General features: G+C 42.2%; 1 protein-coding gene across 1 annotated transcript in view; it reads left to right on the forward strand.

The window, feature by feature from the left end:
- Nucleotides 1-23,894, forward strand: part of ABCB11 (ATP binding cassette subfamily B member 11) — an 83,201-nt gene that overhangs the window by 25,833 nt on the left and 33,474 nt on the right. The window contains exons 7-17 of the mRNA XM_058191143.1: nt 1,176-1,263; nt 2,966-3,099; nt 4,144-4,315; nt 5,288-5,412; nt 6,913-7,087; nt 11,607-11,720; nt 13,599-13,709; nt 13,822-13,947; nt 15,680-15,883; nt 18,605-18,775; nt 22,613-22,814. Of these exons, the coding sequence (XP_058047126.1) occupies nt 1,176-1,263; nt 2,966-3,099; nt 4,144-4,315; nt 5,288-5,412; nt 6,913-7,087; nt 11,607-11,720; nt 13,599-13,709; nt 13,822-13,947; nt 15,680-15,883; nt 18,605-18,775; nt 22,613-22,814 (1,622 nt within the window). The remainder of the gene's footprint in view (nt 1-1,175; nt 1,264-2,965; nt 3,100-4,143; nt 4,316-5,287; nt 5,413-6,912; nt 7,088-11,606; nt 11,721-13,598; nt 13,710-13,821; nt 13,948-15,679; nt 15,884-18,604; nt 18,776-22,612; nt 22,815-23,894) is intronic.

The raw sequence follows: 23,894 nt of genomic DNA on the forward strand, positions 1-23,894 counted from the left end.
CGAAGGGAGGGGGGAGGAGGGGGGGAAAGGGGGGGGGAAAATGTTGTAAAACTTTTTGAATAAAAAAAAACAAACAAACAAAAAAACAAAAACAAATGCAGAGCTGTTTTTCTTCATGGCCCATGTGTTCATCTTATCCTCACAAAAATTGAAATAGCTGTAGGCGATATGATATTTCCTTAATTATACTCAATTGACTATTTTTTGAATGGAATCTTGAAGCAGGTTGATTGGAGTTTGGAACAGAGCCATGCCCTTCCAAATCACACATTTTTTAATGTGAATCTAATTACAAAATTTTTTAAAATGAATTTGAATTGGGTGTATTTAATTGACCTTCAATATCGATCTTCAAGTTCTCATATCACCATACTTACTCTAAAGCATCTTCTCTCCTTGCTGCCTCTATGAAAGGGAACATTAAAAAATGCATACAAACCCACTCCCCCAACCTTATTGAATATATGCAAATGCTGGCCTTTAATTTGTTAGGCAAATCAGAAGAGTTTTAAGTCCTAAAACTGCATCTGCTTAAAACAGTGTGACTCCTACTGTCATCATCCCACGAAGATCCGAAATTCAAGAGCATATACATTTTCTTGTAGCCTTAGGAATGAGTCTGCTTTTACAATGCGTGTAAATCAGTGGGATATGGTAATGCATGTTATTGGATATTTGGCATTAAAAAGCATCATTGTCAATGTTGCTGTTTGAAATTAGAGCACTTTTAAAAAAAACAAAACACCATGCTGATTATTTTTCCTGCTTTGCTCTTTTTTTTTTTTTTTTTTTTGAATAAGTCATCCTTTGGTGTGGAGTTACAGAAACAGATAATGTATGGATCCATTTTGTCAAGCTGCCTACTAATGTCATTTTATTTTTTCATTCTACGCTCATGTTATGAGTTATGCCGCCCTCAGTGGATTCATGACTGATCTTTGAGCAATCAATACAGCTACTGTAGTTGGTAGTAAGACAATTCCAGTTGCTGCGCTATTCACTCAGCCAGTTTTAGCCCATACATTTAAATTGATTCGCTGAAATGATAAACCTTAGAATCCCAAAATTATATCCTTTGCTTTATATTTATTTAACCCCAAATAAAATGGGCTTTTCATGGGACTTGGCTCTTGAGAAGTTTCGGTCCTGATTAATTTTTCTTTTTTTCTTCATAGGTTGCTGGATATCGAAAGTCAAATGATCTATTTTGCAAGTTCCTATGCAGGAACAGGCTTTGCTGTTCTGGTGCTTGGATACCTCCAAGTCAGTATTTACTTCTAGTTCTTCATTTCCCACCCCACTCCAGAAGAGAAGCCAGTTATTTAACAGCCGAGGTTCATAACAATTCAAGATGCTATTAACATAATTGATTTGGAAATCAGTAGCACTTTCTATAGCACATAAGCCATTTTTCTACCATAGACTCCTAAAACGGGCAATTCTTATGTCACTGTTGATTTAGATAAATGTTAAATAAGAAATATTTTATTTATTTTATTAATTAATTAATTTAATTTATATACCGCCCTTCTCCCGAAGGACTCAGGGCAGTTTACAGCCAAATAAAAAACAGATTCCACAAAAATTAAAAAACATTTTAAAAAACTAATTCAATTAGGCCGAGAATAGACTAAAAATATTAATCAAAGTTGAGTCATACAACTGTGCAATAATACATAGTCTTTCTTTCTTCCCACTTATTTCATACCTGGACATTCTATGTCAGGGGTATCAAACTCAAGGCCCATGAGCCAAATCTGGCCCACAAAGTGATTAGATATGGCCCACAGGGCCGTCCTAGAAACAGCAAAGGACTGGCCCATGGTGCCTCTGTTAGTTAAAATGGAGCTCAGGAAGGCCGCATGTGGCCCTTCCAAGCTCCATTTTCGACCATGATGGCCTCCTGCAGCCCTCTGCCAGCAAAAATGGAACTCGGGTGTGTGTGCCCCCCAAGCTCTGTTTCACTGGCAGAGGGCTGCAGGAGCCCATCACAGCAGAAAATGAGGCCCAGGGCAGCCACACGTGCCCCCCCAAGCTTTGTTTTCTCTGGCAGAGGGCTAGCAAAACAAACTAAAAACAAAACAAAAAGAGAAATGCTTCCCATTTTGCATTTGAGCATGCAAGAAGGGGCAGGAAAGGAGAAAAGGAAAGAGGAAGGACAAAGAAAAAGAAGGGAAAATGGGAAGAGAGCAAGGAAGGAAAAGTAAGGAAAGAGGGGAAGGAAGAAGAAAGGAGAAGGAAGAGGGAGGGAAGGAAGGAAGGAAGGAAGGAAGGAAGGAAGGAAGGAAGGAAGGAAGGAAGGAAGGAAGGAAGGAAGGAAGGAAGGAAAAATTATAATGTGAGGGAGGGTCTGAGGGAAGTCCTGCCTTAGCACTTGGCCACCACAGGTGCCCCTGACATGAGTGACATTGAGCTGGCCACACACACCCCAGCCACGCCTACCTCAGCCCCCCCCCCCCCCGAGGTGAAACACAACCCTGATGCAGCCCTCAATGAAATTGAGTTTAATACCCCTGTTCTATGTGGACAAAGTGATAGACCATTATAGAAATAGGAACTATATGCCTTCTTGATCAGGAATAATTTTTTGTACTGCCTTGGAACTAATATTTGCTTTGGGCTGGGGTGACTGAATAGACAGTGAAGAGATCCTTCAACACAACGTATCTATGCAGTTGAGAAAAAAAAAGCCAAATTGAAAAGGAATAAGGCGATGAAGAAAAATGTTAAACAGAGTTGATCCTCATTCCAACCCTTCATTTAACGAGCATTATGATATCGCTGCAAAAATTGACTTGCCACCAGTTGTAAGATAATGGTAGCAGAAGGCATAAAATCAGCGCTAAGAATATTGAGATTAAGATTGTTTTCCGTTTAGCATTGCGTTTCAATAATCAAGGAAAGGTTATCCATCTTCTAATAGTGTTTCTACACCCCATCCCACCCTTTTTTGTGTGTGTGTTAGATTTGCTTATGGGTAATGTCAGCTGCTCGTCAGACCCAACACATCCGAAAAGCCTATTTTAGGAAAATCATGAGGATGGACATAGGCTGGTTTGACTGTACATCAGTGGGGGAACTCAATACACGCATTTCTGAGTGAGTAACTCGAGATAGCCACTGACGAGACTACATGCCAATAAACAGTCTCTGGAAAATCAGGGAAGGTTTAAAAATGTATTTCTACCAGCTTGATTCTCAGCTGCGCCAACCTGTCCACTGGACTGCCACAACTGTTACATCCCTAGGAAGCCTGCAAATGGCTTTTATAAAGTTGTTGTTGACAGGCCCATTACCATCTGCTTGAGAGGCCCTGTTTCTTGCCATGCGAGAGCCAATATTTTGCAGGACCGTTGAGATGTCAATATAGTAATAAAAATAGAGACAACCCTAGAGCTGGCAGACAGTGGTTGAATCAAATGGAGCTAATCTGAGAAAGATGATATTTAGACGTTTTGCTAGATGGACAAAAATATTTGAGGAGTGCCCATCTGACCAGAAAAAATATGATCCTTCCAAACCCTCCGCCCCATCCTGTCAGAACTAATCCTTCCATAGCTCCCACTGTCCTGCTAAACCAAGGAAGCTTCTTGGATGAGAATGTTTTCTTCCTCAAGAAAAACAACAACAACAATCCAGTTGCCATTTGAAAAAGCACCTTTGAGAAACAACTGTGATCTGGATGACTGAGAATCTCCACAGAGATCCATCTGGCCAGCCATTTTTCACATGCTGTTTTTTGCACTTCATAATTATCCGCACAAATTTTATTTTCCCCATCTTGGCCTTGTTAAGAAGAATCAATGCAAAAGGTCCAACCAATTGTCAGATACAAGGGCGTGGGATGAAAAATAGAAGCCTGAATTTCATAGCGTGTAGAATCCCAGTGGGAAAATACCACCAGGGCAAAAATACTTGGAAATATAAGACCCTCTGCCTTCACCAAGTTTAAGGTTAATCTTACATACAGGAAATAAACTCCCCAGATAAAAGAGTGATCAAATGAATAATTACCACCATAAATCTTTCTCGTCCACATTTCCCCCGTGTGAAAAAAAAGGAGCGATGATCTTTTCGTGCGCATTGGGAATTGTAATGAAGGCAAAATGTATCTGCTGCTTCAATTTTTCTTGTTCTCCACAGTGACATTAATAAAATAAATGATGCTATTGCTGATCAAGTCGCAATCTTTATCCAGCGCTTCACCACCTTTGTTTGTGGATTCCTGCTAGGATTTGTCAGAGGCTGGAAGTTAACCTTGGTTATTATCGCAGTCAGTCCTCTAATTGGGATCGGAGCTGGCATAATTGGCCTGGTACGGAAGAATGTCGTGCCTATTGAAACAGGGTCCCCTGAGCTTATTTAAAGGGACTTGGGGATATTGGGAGAGGGGGGGAGATTCTCCCAATTGAGGGAAGTTGGGGAAAGATTTTCAAGTTATGGATCATTTCAGGAAGTGCCTTGGTAACCCTCCATCATACCATTTGCTACTGCTTTTTTTCTTTTTTTAAAAAAAAAAAAGTTAGCAGCCATTTCTTTGGCACAATTTCCCAGCAGTAATTTCTGTTGTTCCTTATAAGAACTGATAGGTTTTTGTCAAACCAAGGAGCCATTGGTTTGCCATTGCTTTATTCTGGAGAAGAAAGCAAGCAAGGAGGAATGGAGCCAAAATCATTTAGTGAACCTCCGGACTTGGGCAGGACTAGAACTCACAGTCTCCTGGTTTCTCCTGAACCACTACCCCACACTGGCTTCCCTATGCATACAGTATATACACACCAACATTTTCTTTCGTTTCATGCAACCAAGGGAGAGAACTCTTGATGTATGACAGCTTACACTACAGAGCATGGAGTCACCTTTCAAGCATCTCACGACTCTTTGCTGCTTCATACGTCAATGCTGAGTCAGTGTTCCTTGTTTAATCAACATAGTCATCACCTTGGGTTTTGTCCCTGTAAAGGCAAGCCGTTAACTTATCTCAGCTGTACCTACACAAAAAGAAAGCCTTCCTAACAAGCAAATTCTCCAAAGGCACAAAATAGCGTGCCGACCTGCTCATGATTCCGGTTTCATTAATTAAGTAATTTAGTTAGACCAGTGGTTTTTTTAAAAAGTAAAACTTGGCCACTTAAAACCTCTCAGAATGGGAGTGAAAGTTCACCCATCTTAAACTGGCCAAGTCTGAAAAAGCACTGAGTTAGATTTTGGCCTATACAACACCAACCTCTAAAAGTGACTTTGTGCCACATTCGTTCTTCTTATTTTTGTTTCTGTTGTGTTAAAGTCTGTGGCAAAGTTGACGGGTCTAGAGTTAAAGGCTTATGCAAAAGCTGGGGCCATCGCTGATGAAGTGCTTTCATCGATCCGAACCGTGACTGCGTTTGGAGGAGAAAAAAAAGAAGTTGAAAGGTTAGTTATATATCAAGTTTGGTTCTGAGCACCAAAGAAGCCAGCTGAATTGAAACCAGACCATGATTGCTTAAGTGCTAAGGATGAATATTTATTGTGACAATTGAAAATAAGCTCTTTCTAGCAGTAATAGACTTAAGCTGGGTCTAGGAAGACATTCTGTTTTTGTTCTAGCTTTTTGTGCCAGATGCATGAAATGGGAAGACTTCCTCAGATTTAGCTGCTTTGATGAAACCAGCAATATTGTAGAGTTGGCCAAGGATTAGGTAGGTGAGCATGTATGCTGCCTGTCACACAGCCTTCTCTTTAATTAGACTAGCAGCAGATGTGATGGTGATTTCTCTTTTGTTGCCAATATCAAAATCTTTTTAGCTCACCTGGAATCCGCAAAAAAACATCCTCTGCTTTGCCTCTGGGATCAAAATGGCTTGCTGTGGCATTTTCAATATTCATTCAGAACAAGAATTGGATATGTGTGATGGGGACCTAGAAAGCAGCTTTAACCTACATGAGTCCTGTGGTTCCCTTAATTCACTATTTTGCAAAGTGGATGACTTCATCCATTATGCTCTTGTAAGAACATGGAGTTAGCCTTGAATAATGCAACAGCCATTAGGGAAACATCTACTTAGTCCAGAAGGACAGGAGGGTGTGTGGAAGAAACTCAAGTCTCTTGTGTCGTGACTTTCTTTGTTATACGTGCAAAAGGAGAGATATAATAATCTCTCTCAAACTTACTTTATTATTATATAATAAAGTAGAGTGGTAGGCCTAGTAGAAAGTAGGCCTGATTCCTACCTGGCCTACTTTGAATGGCTGATAGTGCTAGGTCAGAGGTGGGGAACTATGGCCCCTTCATGACTTGCGGACTTCAACTCCTAGAATACCCGAGTTGGGAATTGAACTCCATAAGTCATAAAAAGGCCATAGTTTCCCACCCCTGTGCTAGGCAATAGATATTTGACCAAAATTTCTTGAGAATAATCAACCAATGGAACAGCTTGCCTTCGGAAGTTGTGGGAGCTTCATCACTTGAGACTTGCAAGAAAAGATTGGACTGCCATTTGTCAGAAATGGTGTAGGGTCTCCTGCTTGAGCGGGGAGGGAGGGTTGGATTAGATGACCTATAAGGTCCCTTCCAACTCTGTTAATCTGTTATGTGCAACAAATAAGGTTGTAGACCAAAGCTTAGTAACCACAACGGCTGCACTCATGCTAAACCATAATTAAACAGATCACATTATGACTTAGCCACATATGCAAACCTAGTCACTGTTTGGCCAGCAAATCATCAGAGTTTAGGCAAGGGTCTTTTCCAGCCTTTCTTGGAAATGCAGAGAATGGGCTGTGACACCACGTGACCAGCAATTTTCCTATAAAGCATCCCAGTATTTATTTTTCAGCAATGAAAGCTGGAAAATGATCCTTCATTTGAGTCAATCTGGGGTTGGTTTGTTTTTTAAAGTCCTCTTTTTGATTTTTTTTTCTTTCTTTCTACAGATATGACAAAAATCTGGTGTTTGCTCAAAACTGGGGGATCAGAAAGGGAATCATTATGGGATTTTTCACAGGCTACATTTGGTGCATCATTTTCCTGTGCTATGCGCTGGCCTTCTGGTACGGCTCAAAACTTGTCCTTGAAGAAGAGGAATACTCTGCTGGCACCCTTTTGCAGGCAAGTGCTTTCTAAAGCCTTTTCTCTACTTTGAACATAGTCGTTTACATATGGGGAGAGTCAGCAACCCCCAGCAGCCCTTCACGTTCTACCCAACTGGAGTCATTATTTTATAAACTGGATTTTTTTTTTAAAAAAAATGGATGACCTCTGTAGATAACACTGAGGTAACCATTTGCTTGGAACCCAGAAAATACGAGAAGAAACCCCATCCGTGTGGGTTTTCCCATTTCCTTTTTCCGGCCGCAGCTTCCAGTGTTTCCAAAAAAGGATTGGTGGACAGGCCAAAATGTGAAGTGAAATTTGCGGAGCATAAATATTGCAGAACCTTTCTGCTGACACCTTGTGTGGTGGGTTGGATCTAAGCCCTGAAGAGACCAAGTCAGTTTCACTCTTTAGAAAGTGGTTCCGGTAGGAATGAGTCCCTGCAGCCAAATGTTATAGTGCAACATGCTACTGTTGGCGGACCCTTTCCAGGAGTTTCCACTTTAATGCTGTGCAAATCACTAAAAGCACTGCTTTCTTTGGGGACAGAAATGAGCCATCTCTTTTCCAGCTGTAAAAGCAGCTGTGCCTTTTATAAAGTCCATGCGGCTGCTTCAGAAATGATTCCCAGATGCTCCCGTGCAGAACCAGTTGACTTCAGGCAAATACTTTGCCCAGCCTTGCTCAATTTCATATCCTTTTCGCCATATGTTCTTCCCATCCCTGTTCTCCTGTAGCCTTCCATGCTTGCTAAGCCTGTCTACTGTAAATACATCTGGTTTTTGGAGTTGGGGAGTTTTCTTTTTCTGAAGATGAGTTTGAATTTCTGTAGGCCTTGCAATTCAAGCTAGTTAATGCTTCCGTGTTGTGTAGCGGTAGTACCATAAGACTCAGTACCGTATTTTTCGGAGTATAAGACACTCCTTTTTTCTCTAAAAAAGAGGGTGAAAATTTGGGTGCGTCTTATACTCCGAATGTAGCCCCACCCAGCTTCTCAAACGGAGGTTTCAGAGGCTGAAAAAAGCATCAGAACCAAAGCTTCAGAAAAGAAGCCCCCAAACAGAGGTTCAGAGGCTTTTTTTTCTGAAGCTGTTTCAGAGCTTTCAGAGGCAGAAAAAAGTTTTTTCTGAAACAGAGTTTCAGAAGTTTCAGAGGCAGAAAAAAAAGCCAAAAAAAAAAAAAGCAAGGCACAGAGCTCATAACCAAGTAACCTGTTGCTAAAATTAACCTCTGGGAACAGCTGATTGGGGGTATTCTGGGAGGCCGATCCACCTGCCAATCAGCTTTTTTCTTATTTTCCTCCCCAAAAACTAAGGTGCGTCTTATACTCCAAAAATATGGAAATTAGCTCATTAGAATAACAGAATAACAATAACAGAGTTGGATAGAACCTTGGATGATGTTTTCTAGTCCAGTCCCCTATTCAAGCAGGAGACCCTATACCAGGGATGTCCAATTCATGGCCTGCAGACCAGATGCGTGTCAAGCTTCCAAATGATACATCCCATGAAATAAAATCCAAGGCTTCCATTTTCCATATTAGGAACATATCAGATAGGCAAGGACTTGGTGCAATTCTGACTCTGACCCAGATCCGGAATTACACCCAATAAAAAACTAAAAAACAGAAACATCCCCCAAGTCAAAATCTCCAATCAATTCTCAGGCCATCTGGCCGGTGACTCCAAACTCCACCTTCCTCCAGCTGCAGGCATCTTCTCTGTTCCCATGGGAAGGAATGCCACCTAGACATAACATTCCCTTTATCTCTATAACCCAACACTCTCAACAGTTAGAGAGTGGCGAGCCTGAACTAATCTTAAATTCCTCTACTAACTGTTCTGACCTAGTCTTTTGAGTCAGTAAAATACACAAGTAGTCCCAAAAACCTCTTTTGTTGCAACAGCTGTGAATTCTGTTCATTCATAGATGAGTCCCAAATAGTTGTAAAAGAGTCCTTCGGGATAAGGTTGATAATCACTCACCTTTATCTCCCTTGACACGCTGCCAAAGACCTAATTTATTTATTTATTTATTTATTTATTTATTTATTAAACTTATATACCGCACCATCTCCCATAGGACTCAGGGCGGTTCACAGGCATATTAAAACAATATAGAACAATATAATAAATAAACATTTAAAACCCAGATTAAAACTAAATATTATCAAAGCCTGATCACTAAAACAATAAGAACCAATAAAACCCTCATTAAAATTTGGTTAAAACATTTTGTTCTTAGGCTAGTCCCGCACGCTGAAATAATAAAGTCTTCAGTTCACGTCTGAAGGTCCGGAGGTCAGGGAGTTGTCGTAATCCTGGAGGAAGCTCATTCCACAGGGCTGGTGCCGCCACAGAGAAGGCCCTCCCCCTGGGGATCGCCAACCTACATTGTTTGGTCGACGGCACCCTGAGGAGGGCCACTCTGTGGGAGCGCACAGGTCGTTGGGAGGCAATCGGTGGCAGAAGGCAGTCTCGAAGGTATCCCGGTCCTAAGCCATGGAGCGCTTTAAAGATGGTAACCAAAACCTTGAATTGCTCCCCGAAGACCACCCGTAGCCAGTGCAGGCCGCGCAGGATAGGTGTTATATGGGAGCAACGCGGTGCTCCCTCTATCACCCGCGCGGCCGCATTCTGGACTAACTGGAGCCTCCGGGTGCTCTTCAAGGGGAGCCCCATGTAGAGAGCATTGCAATAGTCCAGTCGGGAAGTGACGAGGGCGTGAGTGACCGTGCGTAAGGTGTCCCGGTCAAGGAAGGGGCGCAACTGGCGAATCAGGTGGACCTGATAAAAAGCTCCCCTGGCGACGGCTGTCAAATGATCCTCTAAGGACAGCCGGTCGTCCAGGAGAACGCCTAAGTTGCGCACTCCCTCCCTGGGGGTCAGTACTTCCTCCCCCACAGTCAGCGATGGTATAAGCTGGCTGTACCGGGAAGCCGGCACCCACAGCCACTCTGTCTTGGAAGGGTTGAGTCGAAGCCTGTTCCTCCCCATCCAGACCCGTACGGCCTCAAGACACCGGCCCATCACCTCAACGGCTTCATTGGCAAAGCCACATGGAATCCAGAATCAAATAGAGCTTCAGACTTTAAACTGAACAGAATTAAGAAAGGTTGCTTCCTGCAAAGGCCCACGTGCCTTTGCTCCTCTTTTAAGTCTTATGGGTGGGGCCAATCATCTCCAAGCCCTACTCCTGAGTCGTCCCTTTTGTTTTAGATGTTCTTGTCTTCTGGCACCTCTGCACATGTGCGCACTGGGAACAGGCTCCCCCTGTTCCTCTGCCTCACTGAGGTCCGACTCTGGAGGCTCTGGAGGCAGCACGTACCTCCCAGATGGCCCCCTCTCTGCCTCCGATGCAGAGCCCTTGTCTGAGCCTTGCCCAGACTCCAGGACGGGCCCATGTTCCTCCACAACCTCCTCACTGTCCGACTCTGCTGCCAGCTCCGCAGGCTGCCAGTGGACCACAACAACTAGCAAACCTAAAAGCCAGTGGTAAAATCCAAATTTTTTTACTACTGGTTCTGTGGCTGTGGCTTGGTGGGCGTGGCAGAGGAAGGATATTGCAAAATCTCCATTCCCACCCCACTCTGGGGCCAGCCAGAGGTGGTATTTGCCGGTTCTCTGAACTACTCAAAATGTCCTCTACCGGTCCTCCAAACTGCTCAAAATTTCCTCTACCGGTTCTCCAGAACCTGTCAGAACCTGCTGGATTTCACCCCTGCTAAAAGCTAAGAAAAGAATGGACAATATAAAATGGCTACACATATGTCTTCTTCAAGGTCAACAAAGCGTCACATGCTGGCCACGCCCACCCCCCATTTTAGCAAAGGGGGGAAAGTCACAATATGTCACGTGACAACAATGTGACACGGCAAGTTTGACATCCCTGCCCTATACCATTTCAGACAGGCAGTTGTCGAATCTCTTCTTAAAAACCTCAAGTGATGGAGCACCCACAACTTCTGGAGACAAGTTGGTTTCCTTAGCTCTAGATTAATACAAATACAATTAATACTCTCTTAATACATACCATGTATTTTCTAGACCTCTAAAACCTGCTTTGAATTAAGGGACCAGTCCCGGACTTGAAAACTGAAATAGCTTCCCTAGGTTGGGAGCAGGGGTGGTATTCAGACGGTTCTATTCGGTTCGGGAGAACTGGTAGCGGCGGCTGCAGGAGGCTCCGCCCACCCACCCTGATGTCATCATGTGCTGTTTCTGATGCTCCGCACATGCACAGAAGGTCCTGCGCATATGCGGAGGTGGCGCATGCGCTCATATTTGCGGACTGGTAACGAAGGTAAGTGAATACCACCCCTGGTTGGGAGGTAAAAGAATCACTTTATCCTTTTAATTCTATTCCTATTCCTGCCTTCTGATAGAAAGGAAGAGAACCTTTGATGTTATTTCTCAAAAGAACAAAGTATTTTATCTGCCTTCCAGAAATACTGTGTTGGGGCATCTATAGCTACTGATTGTAATTTAGTATTGGCATGCAGAAACTAATTTTTTTTGTCCTTTATCCTTCTCAGGTTTTTCTCGGTGTCCTAGTAGGTGCCTTAAATCTTGGTCAAGCGGCCCCTTGCTTGGAAGCTTTTGCAACAGGTCGAGGAGCTGCCACAAATATATTTGAGACAATAGATGAAGTAAGTACCCACTGATTGCTTTGGGAGGGGGGAATAGATGAAGGAATGTAAACTTACTTTCTGCCAAGAATGCAAATGAGAAATATTATAGTGATTAAAAGAAATTGATTGCATGTTAAAGCAAACCAGTACCCTGCCTTTGTATTTACAAGGGGTGCATTCATCCAAGTGACATTCCTATGTGATTTTCTTATGAATATTCAGCTTCTCCCTGTCTGCCCCACTCTGTCTGTCAAAGAGGGCTATACTTTATAAGGTACCTGATCATCAAGAAAAGCAGTGAGACAATTTGCAAATTAAGTGGTTTCAGGAACTAAGTCATTCGGGCCCCTCAGGCGTGTGATTATAAGAAAGAAAAGGAGGCCAGAAGCTCCAAGAATGAAATGAATATGTATAGCACTGCCAGTGCTTCAGAATTTTGCAAGGAAAAAAACCTCCACTCATTAAATCTTTCCCACCATAATTCTGCGGATACCAACAAGCTATGGCTGTAGAAGCCAATAATATTCTATTAGTTTTATTCCTTGCTTTGCCAAAAATAAGTGGAATGCATACAAACAGACAACTCTATATATACTGAACAAAGCCAGTATGGGTGTGCGGTTAAGGCATCAGGCTAGAAGTCAGGAGACCGTGAGTTCAAGTCATGCCTGAGGCACAAAGCCAGCTGGGTGACTTTTGCGCCACTCATTCTTGATGATTCAGGGCAAATCATTTCCCAAAAATCTTGCCAAGAAAACTGCAGGGATTAGACCAGGCAGTCACCAGGAGACAGAAACTGACCTGAAGGCATCAAAAGAAAAGAAAACAATATAAAAATACATACTGAGCTGTTGATTTAAGCAAGGCAAAGATGATTAGGGGACTGAAGGCTAAAACATATGACGAATGGTTGCAGGAACTGGGTATATCTAGTTTAATGAAAAGAAGAACTAGCGGTGACATGATACCAGTGTTCCAGTATCTCAGGGGTTGCCACAAAGAAGAGGGAGTCAAGCTATTCTCCAAAGCACCTGAAGGCAGGACAAGAAGCAATGGGTGGAAACTAATCAAGAAGAGAAGCAACCTAGAACCAAGGAGAAATTTCCTGACAGAACAATTAATCAATAGAACAACTTGCCTCCAGAAGTTGTGAATGCTCCAGCACTAGAATTTTTAAAAAAGAGATTGGATAACCATTTGTCTGAAGTGGTGTAGGGTTTCCTGCCAAACAGGGGGTAGGTTGGACTAGAAGATCTTCAAAGTCCCAACTCTGTTGTTCTGTTTTCTTTTCTGCATTGGAGCACAAAAGCCAAATTCTAGTCCATCTTAAGCCATGGAAATTCCCTGTTGACTTTGGGCCAGTCACCCACTCTCAGTTCAAACTACCTCATAGGGTCATTGTGGGTGAAAGTAGGAGGAGTGAATCCTGTGTATGTCACCCTTTGTCCCTGAAGGAAAGGTGGGATATAAACTAGCAAGCCAATCACTTGTTTGATCTAAGTGCTCTGGCGCCAAAAATGGATGGTGTAAATCAGTGTTTCCCAACCTTGACTGCTTGAAGATGTGTGGAATTCAACTCTCATAATTCCACAGCCAGCCAGGGTGAGGGTGGGCCCTGGATGTTATATTTAGGGTTTCAAGAAGTTGACACATTCCTTGACTAGGAACTAGATGGTCTACCAAAACATGGAAACGATAAGCAAGTTTGGGGTGGAAATCATTAAGAGATAGAAGAATCATCACAAGTCTGTGAATCACAAGCCTTGAACGTCTGTTCAAGGCTTGAGGACCAGCAAGGGAGGAGAGATAAATCCTTGACAGACATGTGAAACTAGCTACTGAAAGAAAGCTTCTTGAGAAAAAGCAAATTGAGTGATCTGATTAATTCTGCCCCAGAAACCTAGAATTGACTGTATGTCAGAAGATGGCTACAAACTGGACAAAGTCCGAGGTGACATTGAATTCCATAATGTAACCTTCCATTACCCATCCAGGCCCGATGTTAAGGTAAGAATTCAGTTTCTATTCTGCAGCACTGTCAGAATTTCCAGGTTTATTTTGGGTACCTAGCTAGGCCTTTTCAAATAGGCCTTTTCTTTCTTTCTTTTTTAAAATCCAGATTTTAGATCAACTCAGCATGATTATTAAGCCAGGTGAAACCACAGCCTTTGTTGGCCCAAGCGGAGCAGGGAAAAGTACCACAATTCAGCTGATCCAGCGCTTCTATGACCCCACAGAAGGCATGGTGAGACATTGACCGAACTCTGTCATCTTACTTTCATTGGAAAAATTCTGAAGTCTGATTCATTCTTGTGGCATAATTATGTTTGCAATTTACTATGGAGCCATGCGCTTAACCTCCTCCAATTAACCAGTCTTTGGACTCAGAGAGCAAAATAATATTTATTTATTTACCAAACTCAAATGATCCACTGTCTCATATAATGATCCTAACCAATACAGAAATAGAAACAGAACCATCTTTCTCAGCAGATGTCAGACCAAAGAGTCTCGCAGCTCCATCCTAGTCCAATGCTTGGAGGGAGAATCATCTCTCCATGGCCTTCTGAGTGCTAAAATGATAGAGAACCCTTGAATATCAGAGAGGAGCGATCTCAAAGAATAGGCCCAGCTGCTGAGAAGATATGCCTCTGAGGAAAAATCCATTATGATGTGATCCAGGATGTGGCACATCCACCTGTGTAAAATTTTTTTAAATTCTTTTCATCGTCTTTTAATATCCAATCCACCTAGGTAAATGAAATTATTAAGTAATATTATCTCACAGGCTGCATCTGAATTAAAATACACAATAAAAGAACAACTGTCTCTGAAAAATTCAGAATTGGTTTTGCACAGCCTCCCTCAATACTGGTATCTGGTATTGTATCATTGCTCATTTCATTTCATTGCTACCCAACTCTCACATGTATTATTAAGAAATTAAGTAGATGGTTTGTTGTATTAAAGACAACTTAATTCCTGCGGTTCCTCCAGGAGACATCTGCAGAGGCATATCGATACAATGATCAGAATTCCAAGAATTGGGAAGCTAATGCCATGTGCAAGGGATACTCAGATGCTGTAGAACAAACGATGTTTGAGGCCAGGTGACATGTGGCCTGAGATTAAAGGAAAATTGTGGAAAATTAATAAACTAAGTCTCAGTAGCTGTGCTTCCAGGCTTCTCTGGTAATATTGTACTACTAACTAGAGCATACAAAACATTTGCTAGACCAATTCTTGAATACAGCTCATCTGTCTGGAACCGGCACTGCATATCGGACATAAATACAATTGAAAGAGTCCAGAGATATTTTACAAGAAGAGTCCTCCATTTCTCTACCCATAATAAAATACCTTATGCCACCAGACTCCAAATTTTGGGTTTAGACAACTTAGAACTACGCCGACTTCAGTCTGACCTAAGCTTGATACATAAAATTATCTGCCACAATATCCTACCTGTCAATGACTACTTCAGCTTCAACCACAACAATACACGAGCAAATAATAGATACAAACTCAAGTAAAATGCTCCAAACTCAGTTGCAGAAAATACTTCAGTAACTGAGTGGTCAATGCCTGGAATGCACTACCTGACTCTGTAGTTTCTTCCCCAAACCCCCAAAACTTTAACCTTAAACTATCTAGTGTTGACCTCACCCCATTCCTAAGAGGTCTGTAAGGGGCGTGCATAAGTGCATCTGCGTGCCTACCATCCCTGTCCTAATATTCCTTTTTATTTACTCTTTTTGTGCATTCAAATTATGTTTATACTTTTACCTGTTATCTTATATACGCTTGACAAAATAAAATAAATAAAATAAATTGTATCTAGGAATTAGACACGAAACTGGAAGCAGTGGAGTACAAATGCTGCTGTTTTAAGAAGCAGCTTCCTGTTAAGAGAGGAAGATGTCGACCTGAAGGTACAGATGACCACAGTCTTTACCTATGAACTTGTTATTGTGCAGGTTACTCTAGATGGACATGATATTCGTTCCCTTAACATTCAGTGGCTGCGTTCTTTGATGGGGGTAGTGGAACAAGAACCTGTCCTGTTTGCCACCACTATAGCAGAAAACATTTGCTACGGTCGGGAAAATGCCACTATGGAAGACATCGTCAGAGCGGCCAAAGAAGCCAATGCTTACAACTTCATCATGGATCTGCCTCTGGTAAAAGGAACTTCATCCTATCCCTTCTCAGTCCTTTGCCAAGACTATCTCTATACCACATCTGCATAGTTTGAGATCACTAAATCAGGGGTTGGCAACAACATGTTGCCCTCTATGCCAAAGGTGCTTTTTCAAGAGGCAACTGGACTTTTTGGGTTTTCTTTGAAGACATTTTGCTTCTCACCCAAGAACCTTCTTCAGCTCTGACTGAAGAATGGTGGGGAATGGAAAGATTGTCCCAAAGGTGCTTTGGCCATCCAGTCAGAGCTGAAGAAGCTTCTTGGATGAGAGGTGAAACATCTTCAAAGAAAAACCAGAAAGTCCAGTTGCCTCTTGAAAAAAGCACCTTTGGGACAACCATGACCTGGATGGCTGAGTTTGTAAAATTGGGTGTGGCTCACTTGACCACTGCCTTGCTTAGCAATGAAAATTTTGGTCGTAAGTCAAGAACTACCTGTACATGGCTAGTGGATGGCAGTACTCACTTTAATGATCTATCTAGGGATCATTTGTGTATCTAGTGGAACTTTTCAGATCATTTCTGTTTAATAACTTTATGTAGCACAACATTCAGCATGCTTCATCTTATTCCTTCTGGACCTGGGGTAAAGGATGGTAGAAAAGACATTGCTTCTGGTGAAGAAATAGAGGCAAACCAGTCTTCTTCCCCTGAGATTTTTTTTCTTTGAAAAGCTGTTAAACAGGATTAAAAGGAGAAAAGATTAAGGAGGGGAAAAAAATCTTTTAAAATCATAATCAAATATATGGCTATGCACATAAGGTTATGCTTTATCATGCATGCATACATAACGACATAGGAGTTAAGAGTTATTGGCATTTTTTCCATGGAAATGGAGGATATATCTCCTCGATTTATACACAGATATGCATAGATGCTTGCGTCTGCAATCATATACACTGTATGCATGCTTGAATTTGGGCAAATAAGCATGCAACTGAAAGCTAATTCCAGTGGTCAGTAGAATCTTCAGATCTCATACACAATACATATCATGTCAAAACCCATACACAATACATATCATGTCAAAACCCACAAAACCATTGTGATTATTTTCAGGAATGATGACTTAGGAGTTAGACTTGATCCAAAACAGCACCTTATCTTAGGCCGGCCTTTGATGCTTTCCATATAAACAGGTAGTGCTTGACTTACAACCTTTCATTTACTGAAGCAAGTGACTTAAGACTGTTTTTCACACTTCCAAGCAACCGTTGCAGCATCCCTGTAGACGCGTTCAAATCAAAATTCAGGTGCTTGGCAACTGGTGTGTATTTATGACAGTTGCAGTGTTCCCGGGGTCATGTGATCACCTTTTGTGACCTCCTGACGAGCAAAGTCAATGGGGAAGCTGGATTGACTTTGCCACCGTGTTACTAACTTAACCACCGCAGTTATTCACTTAACAACTGTGGCAAGAAAGGTGAAAGTGAAACGGGGCAAAACTCACGTAAGAACTGTCTTGCTTAGCAACATAAATCTTGAACGCAATGGTGGTTGTAAGTCGAGGACCAGCGATATTGGACTTCAGTTCCCATAACCCCTAGATCATGAGCATAATAGTGAGGGATTAATGGGAGCTGAAGCCCAGTCTAGCTAGAGAGTGGCAGCTGTGGAAGTCCTTTTCCTCTAGTATCCAAGAGTTGTACAATTGTGGCCCAACAACCTGTATTTTTTCTGCCTTGACCCCATATATTGCTTTCATCTTGCCCCCAGACCTGGGGTGATCTGAGTCATCTGTATTATACCATTTTTTCCTCCATCCTGGCCCCATCCAAGAAGCCTCACAGGGGGTAACATCAATTAGGCTTGTAGAGGAGGCCTCCGACTGACCCTGGCTTGAAGCAGAAGCATGGTAAGGTAAAGGTAAATGTTCCCCTTGCATATACGTGCTAGTCGTTCCTGACTCTAGGGGGTGGTACTCATCTCCGTTTCAAAGCCGAAGAGTCAGCGCTGTCTAAAGACGTCTCCGTGGTCATGTGGCTGGCATGACTCAACGCCAAAGGTTCAGGGAATGCTGTTACCTTCCTACCAAAGGTGGTCCCTATTTTTCTACTTCCATTTTTTATGTGCTTTCGAATTGCTAGGTTGGCAGAGGCTGGGACAAGTAACAGGAGCTCACCCCGTTACGCGGCACTAGGGATTTGAATCGCTGAACGGCTGACCTTTCGATCGACAAGCTCAGCGTCTTAGCCACTTGGTAGAGATTAGTAAATCTTATGCCAGGATAATTTTCTTCCAGGTCAAAGAGCTGAAGAACAAATCAAGCTAAAGCAGTGGAGAGACCCCTTAAGATCTCTGTTTTCCCATTCTGCAAGGGTTGTTACAGGATTGGCACCCCCCTCGTGGCAGGCTTCCCTTGTTATGTTCCTCTTCTTGGGCAAAGCTTGCTGCAACATCCTTGCTTCATGAACACATGGAGCAAAGATAGGCTTCTTTTCCACCATATCTTTGGCCAGAAGGCCAAGGTCCCAGTTATTCCAGGTCTGCTTCTCCGTCTTATCCCATTCAACATGATATTCATTTTTGACCTAAGGCAGGGGTGGGGAACAATGGCCCTTTTATAACTTGTGGACTTCCAACTCCCAGAATTCTAGGAGTTGAAGTCCAGAAGTCATAAAGGGGGCATCGTTCTTCATCTCTGACCTAAGAAAATGGAGATGAAAGTGCTTTGTAACTTTTTGCTCTTTCCAATATTTCAGCAATTCGACACCCTTGTTGGAGAAGGTGGTGGCCAAATGAGCGGAGGCCAGAAGCAGCGAATTGCCATTGCTCGGGCTTTAGTTCGAAACCCTAAAATCCTGTTGCTGGACATGGCTACATCAGCACTGGACAATGAAAGCGAGGCTACTGTGCAAAAGACACTTTCCAAGGTTGGCGATGTTATTATTTCAGTTCAGTGGGGTTAGGAATCTTTTGCTTTTCGGTCTCTTTAAGTATGGAAGAGTAGAAATTTAAGTAAGAATTTCTTTTTGACTTTTCCATCTGCCGCTTAGGCAGATGCTGGCCGATTTCATACAGTGCACTAAGCATGTGGTTTGCCTAGCTTTGACTTTGCATGCTGTATGGATCCAGACATCATGCTTTGTAAATATGGTTTATGGCTTAGTTAACTTTGTGGTGACAACTATTCCGTTTTATTCAATTTAGACTATGGTTTAACATAATCAGTGAATTTGAGACCTCTTTTAATTGTGGTGATGGTAAACCATGAATGGGGAAGAGAGGCAGCTCTACAGTATTTTCAGTTCCCAAAGACTTTTGGGAACAACAGCATAAAATGAAAATGGTAAATTTTCTTTCGATTTTGCCTCTTCTCCAATGCACACAAGCTGTTGATCTCTGCAATCTTCCTTTGAAATAGATGCGACAGCTCTTGTGAACAGAAAGCCCCGTGGGCATGCTGGAACTCCGTAAAGTTTTGTTTAAAAATAGTGACAGAGATGGATTTCAAAAAATTTAAACCTCAAAGCATTCACTGTCCATCAGATGGGCTTGGCAGTTTCCAGAGAATTCGGTTTCAGTAAGAATGGGTTGCAGGACAGGACCCGAAGTTTGAGAGATCCTGGCAAAAAGGCCAGACAAGGAATAATGGATGGAAACTGATCAAGGAGAGATTCAACCTAGAAATTTTCTCACAGTGAGAAGAATCAACCAATGGAACAGCTTGCCTTCGGAAGTTGTGGGAGCTTCATCACTGGAGGCTTTCAAGAAGAGACTGGACTGCCATCTGTCAGAAATAGTGTAGGGTCTCCTGCTTGGGCAGGGTGGGTGAGTGTTGGACTAGATGATCACAAGTTCCCTTCCAACGCTGTTAAACTATCTATTATGTAGAGCTATGCAGTTCAGTTCGCTTGATGGTTCTTTTTCACTCTCTGGATTAGCTGGGCAAGTACTCCGGCCCATCAGATTGCATAATCTGATTATGCAATCAGATTTTTCTCTAAAACCTGTTTTCATCTACAGTTTTGCTTACAATAAGAAAACTTTGGGCTGTTTCCTACCATGTATACATTTGTTACAGGTTTGCTGGAAAATCGAATGCCGCTCTCTTTGATCTCCTGAAGCTTCTGCAAGCATCATTTTCAAAAGAGGGTTGGCTGAGAGACAAAAGAAGGGTGTCCTTATATGGAAGGAAGTAGTCCTTTACTTCCTCTACAGCTTTTGTATTTAAGAGTTTTTATCATTTTGAAAAAGGATAGATGAAAGCTGTTTGCCTCCTTTGTCTGCTATGGTTCAATCAAATTACTCTCTAAGTTACATCTTGGAAATACTCTATTATTCTTGTTTAAAATACATTTTAAAAGTTGATGCTCAAATGCTGAACACACAGAGTGTCTTTCACACACACAACAAATCCCATTTTTCAAAAAAACATTCTTAGCTTGAACTAGATATCAGGCAGTGCTTCAAAAATGCAATCACCCAGGAACAGCTGTGCTATTAAGCAAGAAGGATGGAACACTCCATGTGGATTTAACTGGGGCTTCAGTAACAATGCTTATTTTATTTTTTAAAATGCGATTTATTCATTTGGGCCTATTCAGATGGATTTCTCTGTTAACGAATAGGAATGAAAGATATTTTCTGACTTCATGGATAAATTCTGAAACAGATCTAGGTAATCAACAGAGGAAAATTAGGTTGAAATTAGCAAGGGGAGACTATGTGATTGCTTTATCTTCTTACAAAGAAGATGTAGAGGAAGATTTGGCAATAACTGCTTCTGTAGCCTCCAATCTCCAAAGATTGTACTGTCAAAGTCATTTTCCCCCCCTGCAGAGTCATCTTCCTTCCTAGGTTAAAATATGTGTGGTGTCATCGCCATCCCTTCAGCAGATCACAGAGCCTTTAAATGATATAAAAAACTGTGCCCCAGCAACCAAGGAAGCTGCCCACCTTAGCACTGAGTATTACAAGGTTCCTCAACATGGAATCTGGGAGGATGAACATTCACACCTCCCTTGGAATTCTTGGGGATTTGAACACTAACTATTATATTTTAGCTATTGTAGCTATCTTATGACTGAACATGAGTGCCATATGGTGTTGTGACCCAGGCCCAAGTAGATAGTAGAAAACTCAAGTCAGTGTAAAAACAAACAAACTTTATTATAGCTCATTCTCAGCGTAGTCCAATTAAATTAAATCAAATTCCTCCTAACACGATTCCTCAGTCTGATCACCAACCTTGGTCCAATTAGGCAAACTGCCAAAGTCCTTTCTTGGCAAAATTCAGAAGACACCGATACAAAACAAATGCAACAAGACAAAGCCATCAACCTTGTTTTCCAGCAAAGAGGAAACACCGTTGCTGGTCATTTAAGCCTTATGGGAGGGGCCAATCATCTCTTGGCCCTACTCCTAAGTCGTCCTCTTTGCTTTAGCTGCTCTTGCCTTCTGGCAGCTCTTCTCATGCGTGCATTAGGAACAGGCTCCTCCTGTTCCTCTGCCTTACTGCTGTCAGCCTCTGGAGGCTCTGGAGTCTGCACATCACTCCCCAATGGCCCTGGCCCCACCTCTGCCTCCGACGCAGAGCCCTCATCCAGGCCTTCCCCAGCCTTCAGGACTGGCCCATGTTCTTCCTCAGCCACATCACTGTCTGACTCCGTTGCCAGCTCCGGAGGCTGCTGGTGGACCACAACAATGGATCTGATGGCAAATGTCACTTGGTACATAGCCATTATATTCTGCACAAATTGAAGCTTCTGGATAATACCACATCGGTATACTACGAAGCCCCCTCCCATCACCACCACTATCTCTCATGAAACAGGAGCTGTGAATCCAGGAACATTCCCACATCCTGGATTTGCTCTTTTGGGGAAATGCCTTCCCATCCCATTGCCAGAGAATGACTGTTATAGCCATGAACGAACAAATAATTTCCATCAATGCTAGGACTTTGGTTCAGAGAATAACACAGTTCAAGCATTCAGGCTAGACAGGTTTATTAAGGATATTTTGCTTTTATTACCAGTTATTGAGTTACATGGTACATCAGTCTCCATGTCACTTTAAGGAATCTTTAGACATTTATATACAGCATCCATACCGTTTCCCCGAAAATAAGAGCCAACTAAAAAATAAGTATTAGTATGACTTTTCAGGATACTCATAATATTAGCCCTATCCCAGCAGTGAAATCCAATTTTTTTTTATTACTGGTTCTGTGGGTGTGGCTTGGTGGGTGTGGTATGGCTTAGTGGGCATGGCAGAGGAAGGATACTGCAAAATCTCCATTCTCACCCCACTTCAGGGGAAGGATATTGCTAAATCCCCATTCCCTCCCCACTCCTGGGGGGAAGGATATTGCAAAATCTCCATTCCCACCCCACTCTTGGGCCAGCCAGAGGTGGTATTTGCTGGTTCTCCGAAGTACTCAAAATTTCCACTACTGGTTCTCCAGAACCTCCTGGATTTCACCCCTGCCCTAACCCCAAAATAAGCCCCAATTAAGATCATCAGCCAGATGGATGCATTTCATACTGTATTTCCCCAAAAATAAGACCTAACCAGAAAATAAGCCCTAATGCATCTTTTGGAGCAAAAATTAATATAAGATCCGGTCTTATTTTTGGGGAAACACGGTACTTGTAGAGAGAGAGATCAATCAGTTAGGGTTCATTCCATCCTCTGGGATGATAGAAGTACAGACTGAACTTTCATGAATGGTGGTGCCTCCAAAAATCTTTCTTTCGTTGCCGTAGGCTCGTTTTGGACGCACCGCAATCTCCATAGCTCATCGTTTGTCCACAGTGAAATCTGCTGACATCATCGTTGGGTTTGAGCATGGAAGAGCTGTGGAAAGAGGGAAACATGAAGAGCTGATTGAACGGAAAGGAGTGTATTTCACACTGGTAACATTGCAAAGCCAAGGCGACAAGGCACTCATGGAAACATCAATGCAAAGCAAGTACCTGATTCTGTATCTTTAATGTTCCTAACTCAAATAATTAACTTCCTGTTAATGAAGCTTAAGATTTATTTTTTAATTTTTTTTGGGGTTCCACAGAGAATTAGACTTTGCATATTTCATAACCAAGGAAGCTGTCCGCTTTAGGATCAAAGGGTTTCTTCTTGTACTGTATTAAACATAGTTCAGATATTATTTATTCTGATATTATCTTTCTCAAGGGACCTTAAAAGCCTCCCATTTCTTTTAATTGAAGATGCCTAGGGCTGAACCTTGAGCTTTGTGCACGCAACACATGGCCCTACTACTAGGCAACAGGCCCTATAAAGAATTGATGCGGTGATTTGTGGAAACATATAGATACCTTCAGGCAGAGTTTTCTACATATGTCCAGTAACCAGATCCATTTGTAATGCAATAGTTCTATTAAAGCATATTTTTTTGTCTTCACCTAATGTTCCGAAAAATGCTTCTCTTCCCAATAGCAATAGCATTTAGACTTATATATTGCTTCATAGTGCATATTGCCCCCAACAACCTTGGTCCATATTTTAGAGCCCTTGGAAAGAGGAAAGCTGAGTCAACCTTGAGCTGGTCAGGATCGAACTCCTGGCAGTGAGCTAAATTAGCCTGCAGTATTGATTGTAACCACTGTGCCACCACAGCTACCTTTATCCAATGATAACCCAATTCCAACTACTTACATTTATAGTGCAGGATCTGGTTGGTGCATAGGTTCATGAGGCAGAACCTAACAACTACCTGTTCATTAGCATCACTAGCAGCACCTTAGCACCATGTGTTCAGGATTCCTCCTCATGTATTGAAATCTATCATCAAATATGTCACTGGAAAGGGGCTTTATTTTAACAATATCAAAGAAAACACACACACACACCTTGTGCCTGGCTGTTCCATTTTAGAATGAGGGAAGACAATTTTTTCTCCATAAAAAGCATTTTTGGTTCCAAAGTAAGTAGCCTTAGTGACCCAACATTCCTCTTGAGAGCTCAAATAGACCCAATTGGCTACATGCAACATGAAATGATACAACCATGAACAGCATCTTCCTACAC

Source organism: Ahaetulla prasina, chromosome 1, assembly GCF_028640845.1.
Source record: "Ahaetulla prasina isolate Xishuangbanna chromosome 1, ASM2864084v1, whole genome shotgun sequence".
Classification (NCBI taxonomy): domain Eukaryota; kingdom Metazoa; phylum Chordata; class Lepidosauria; order Squamata; family Colubridae; genus Ahaetulla; species Ahaetulla prasina.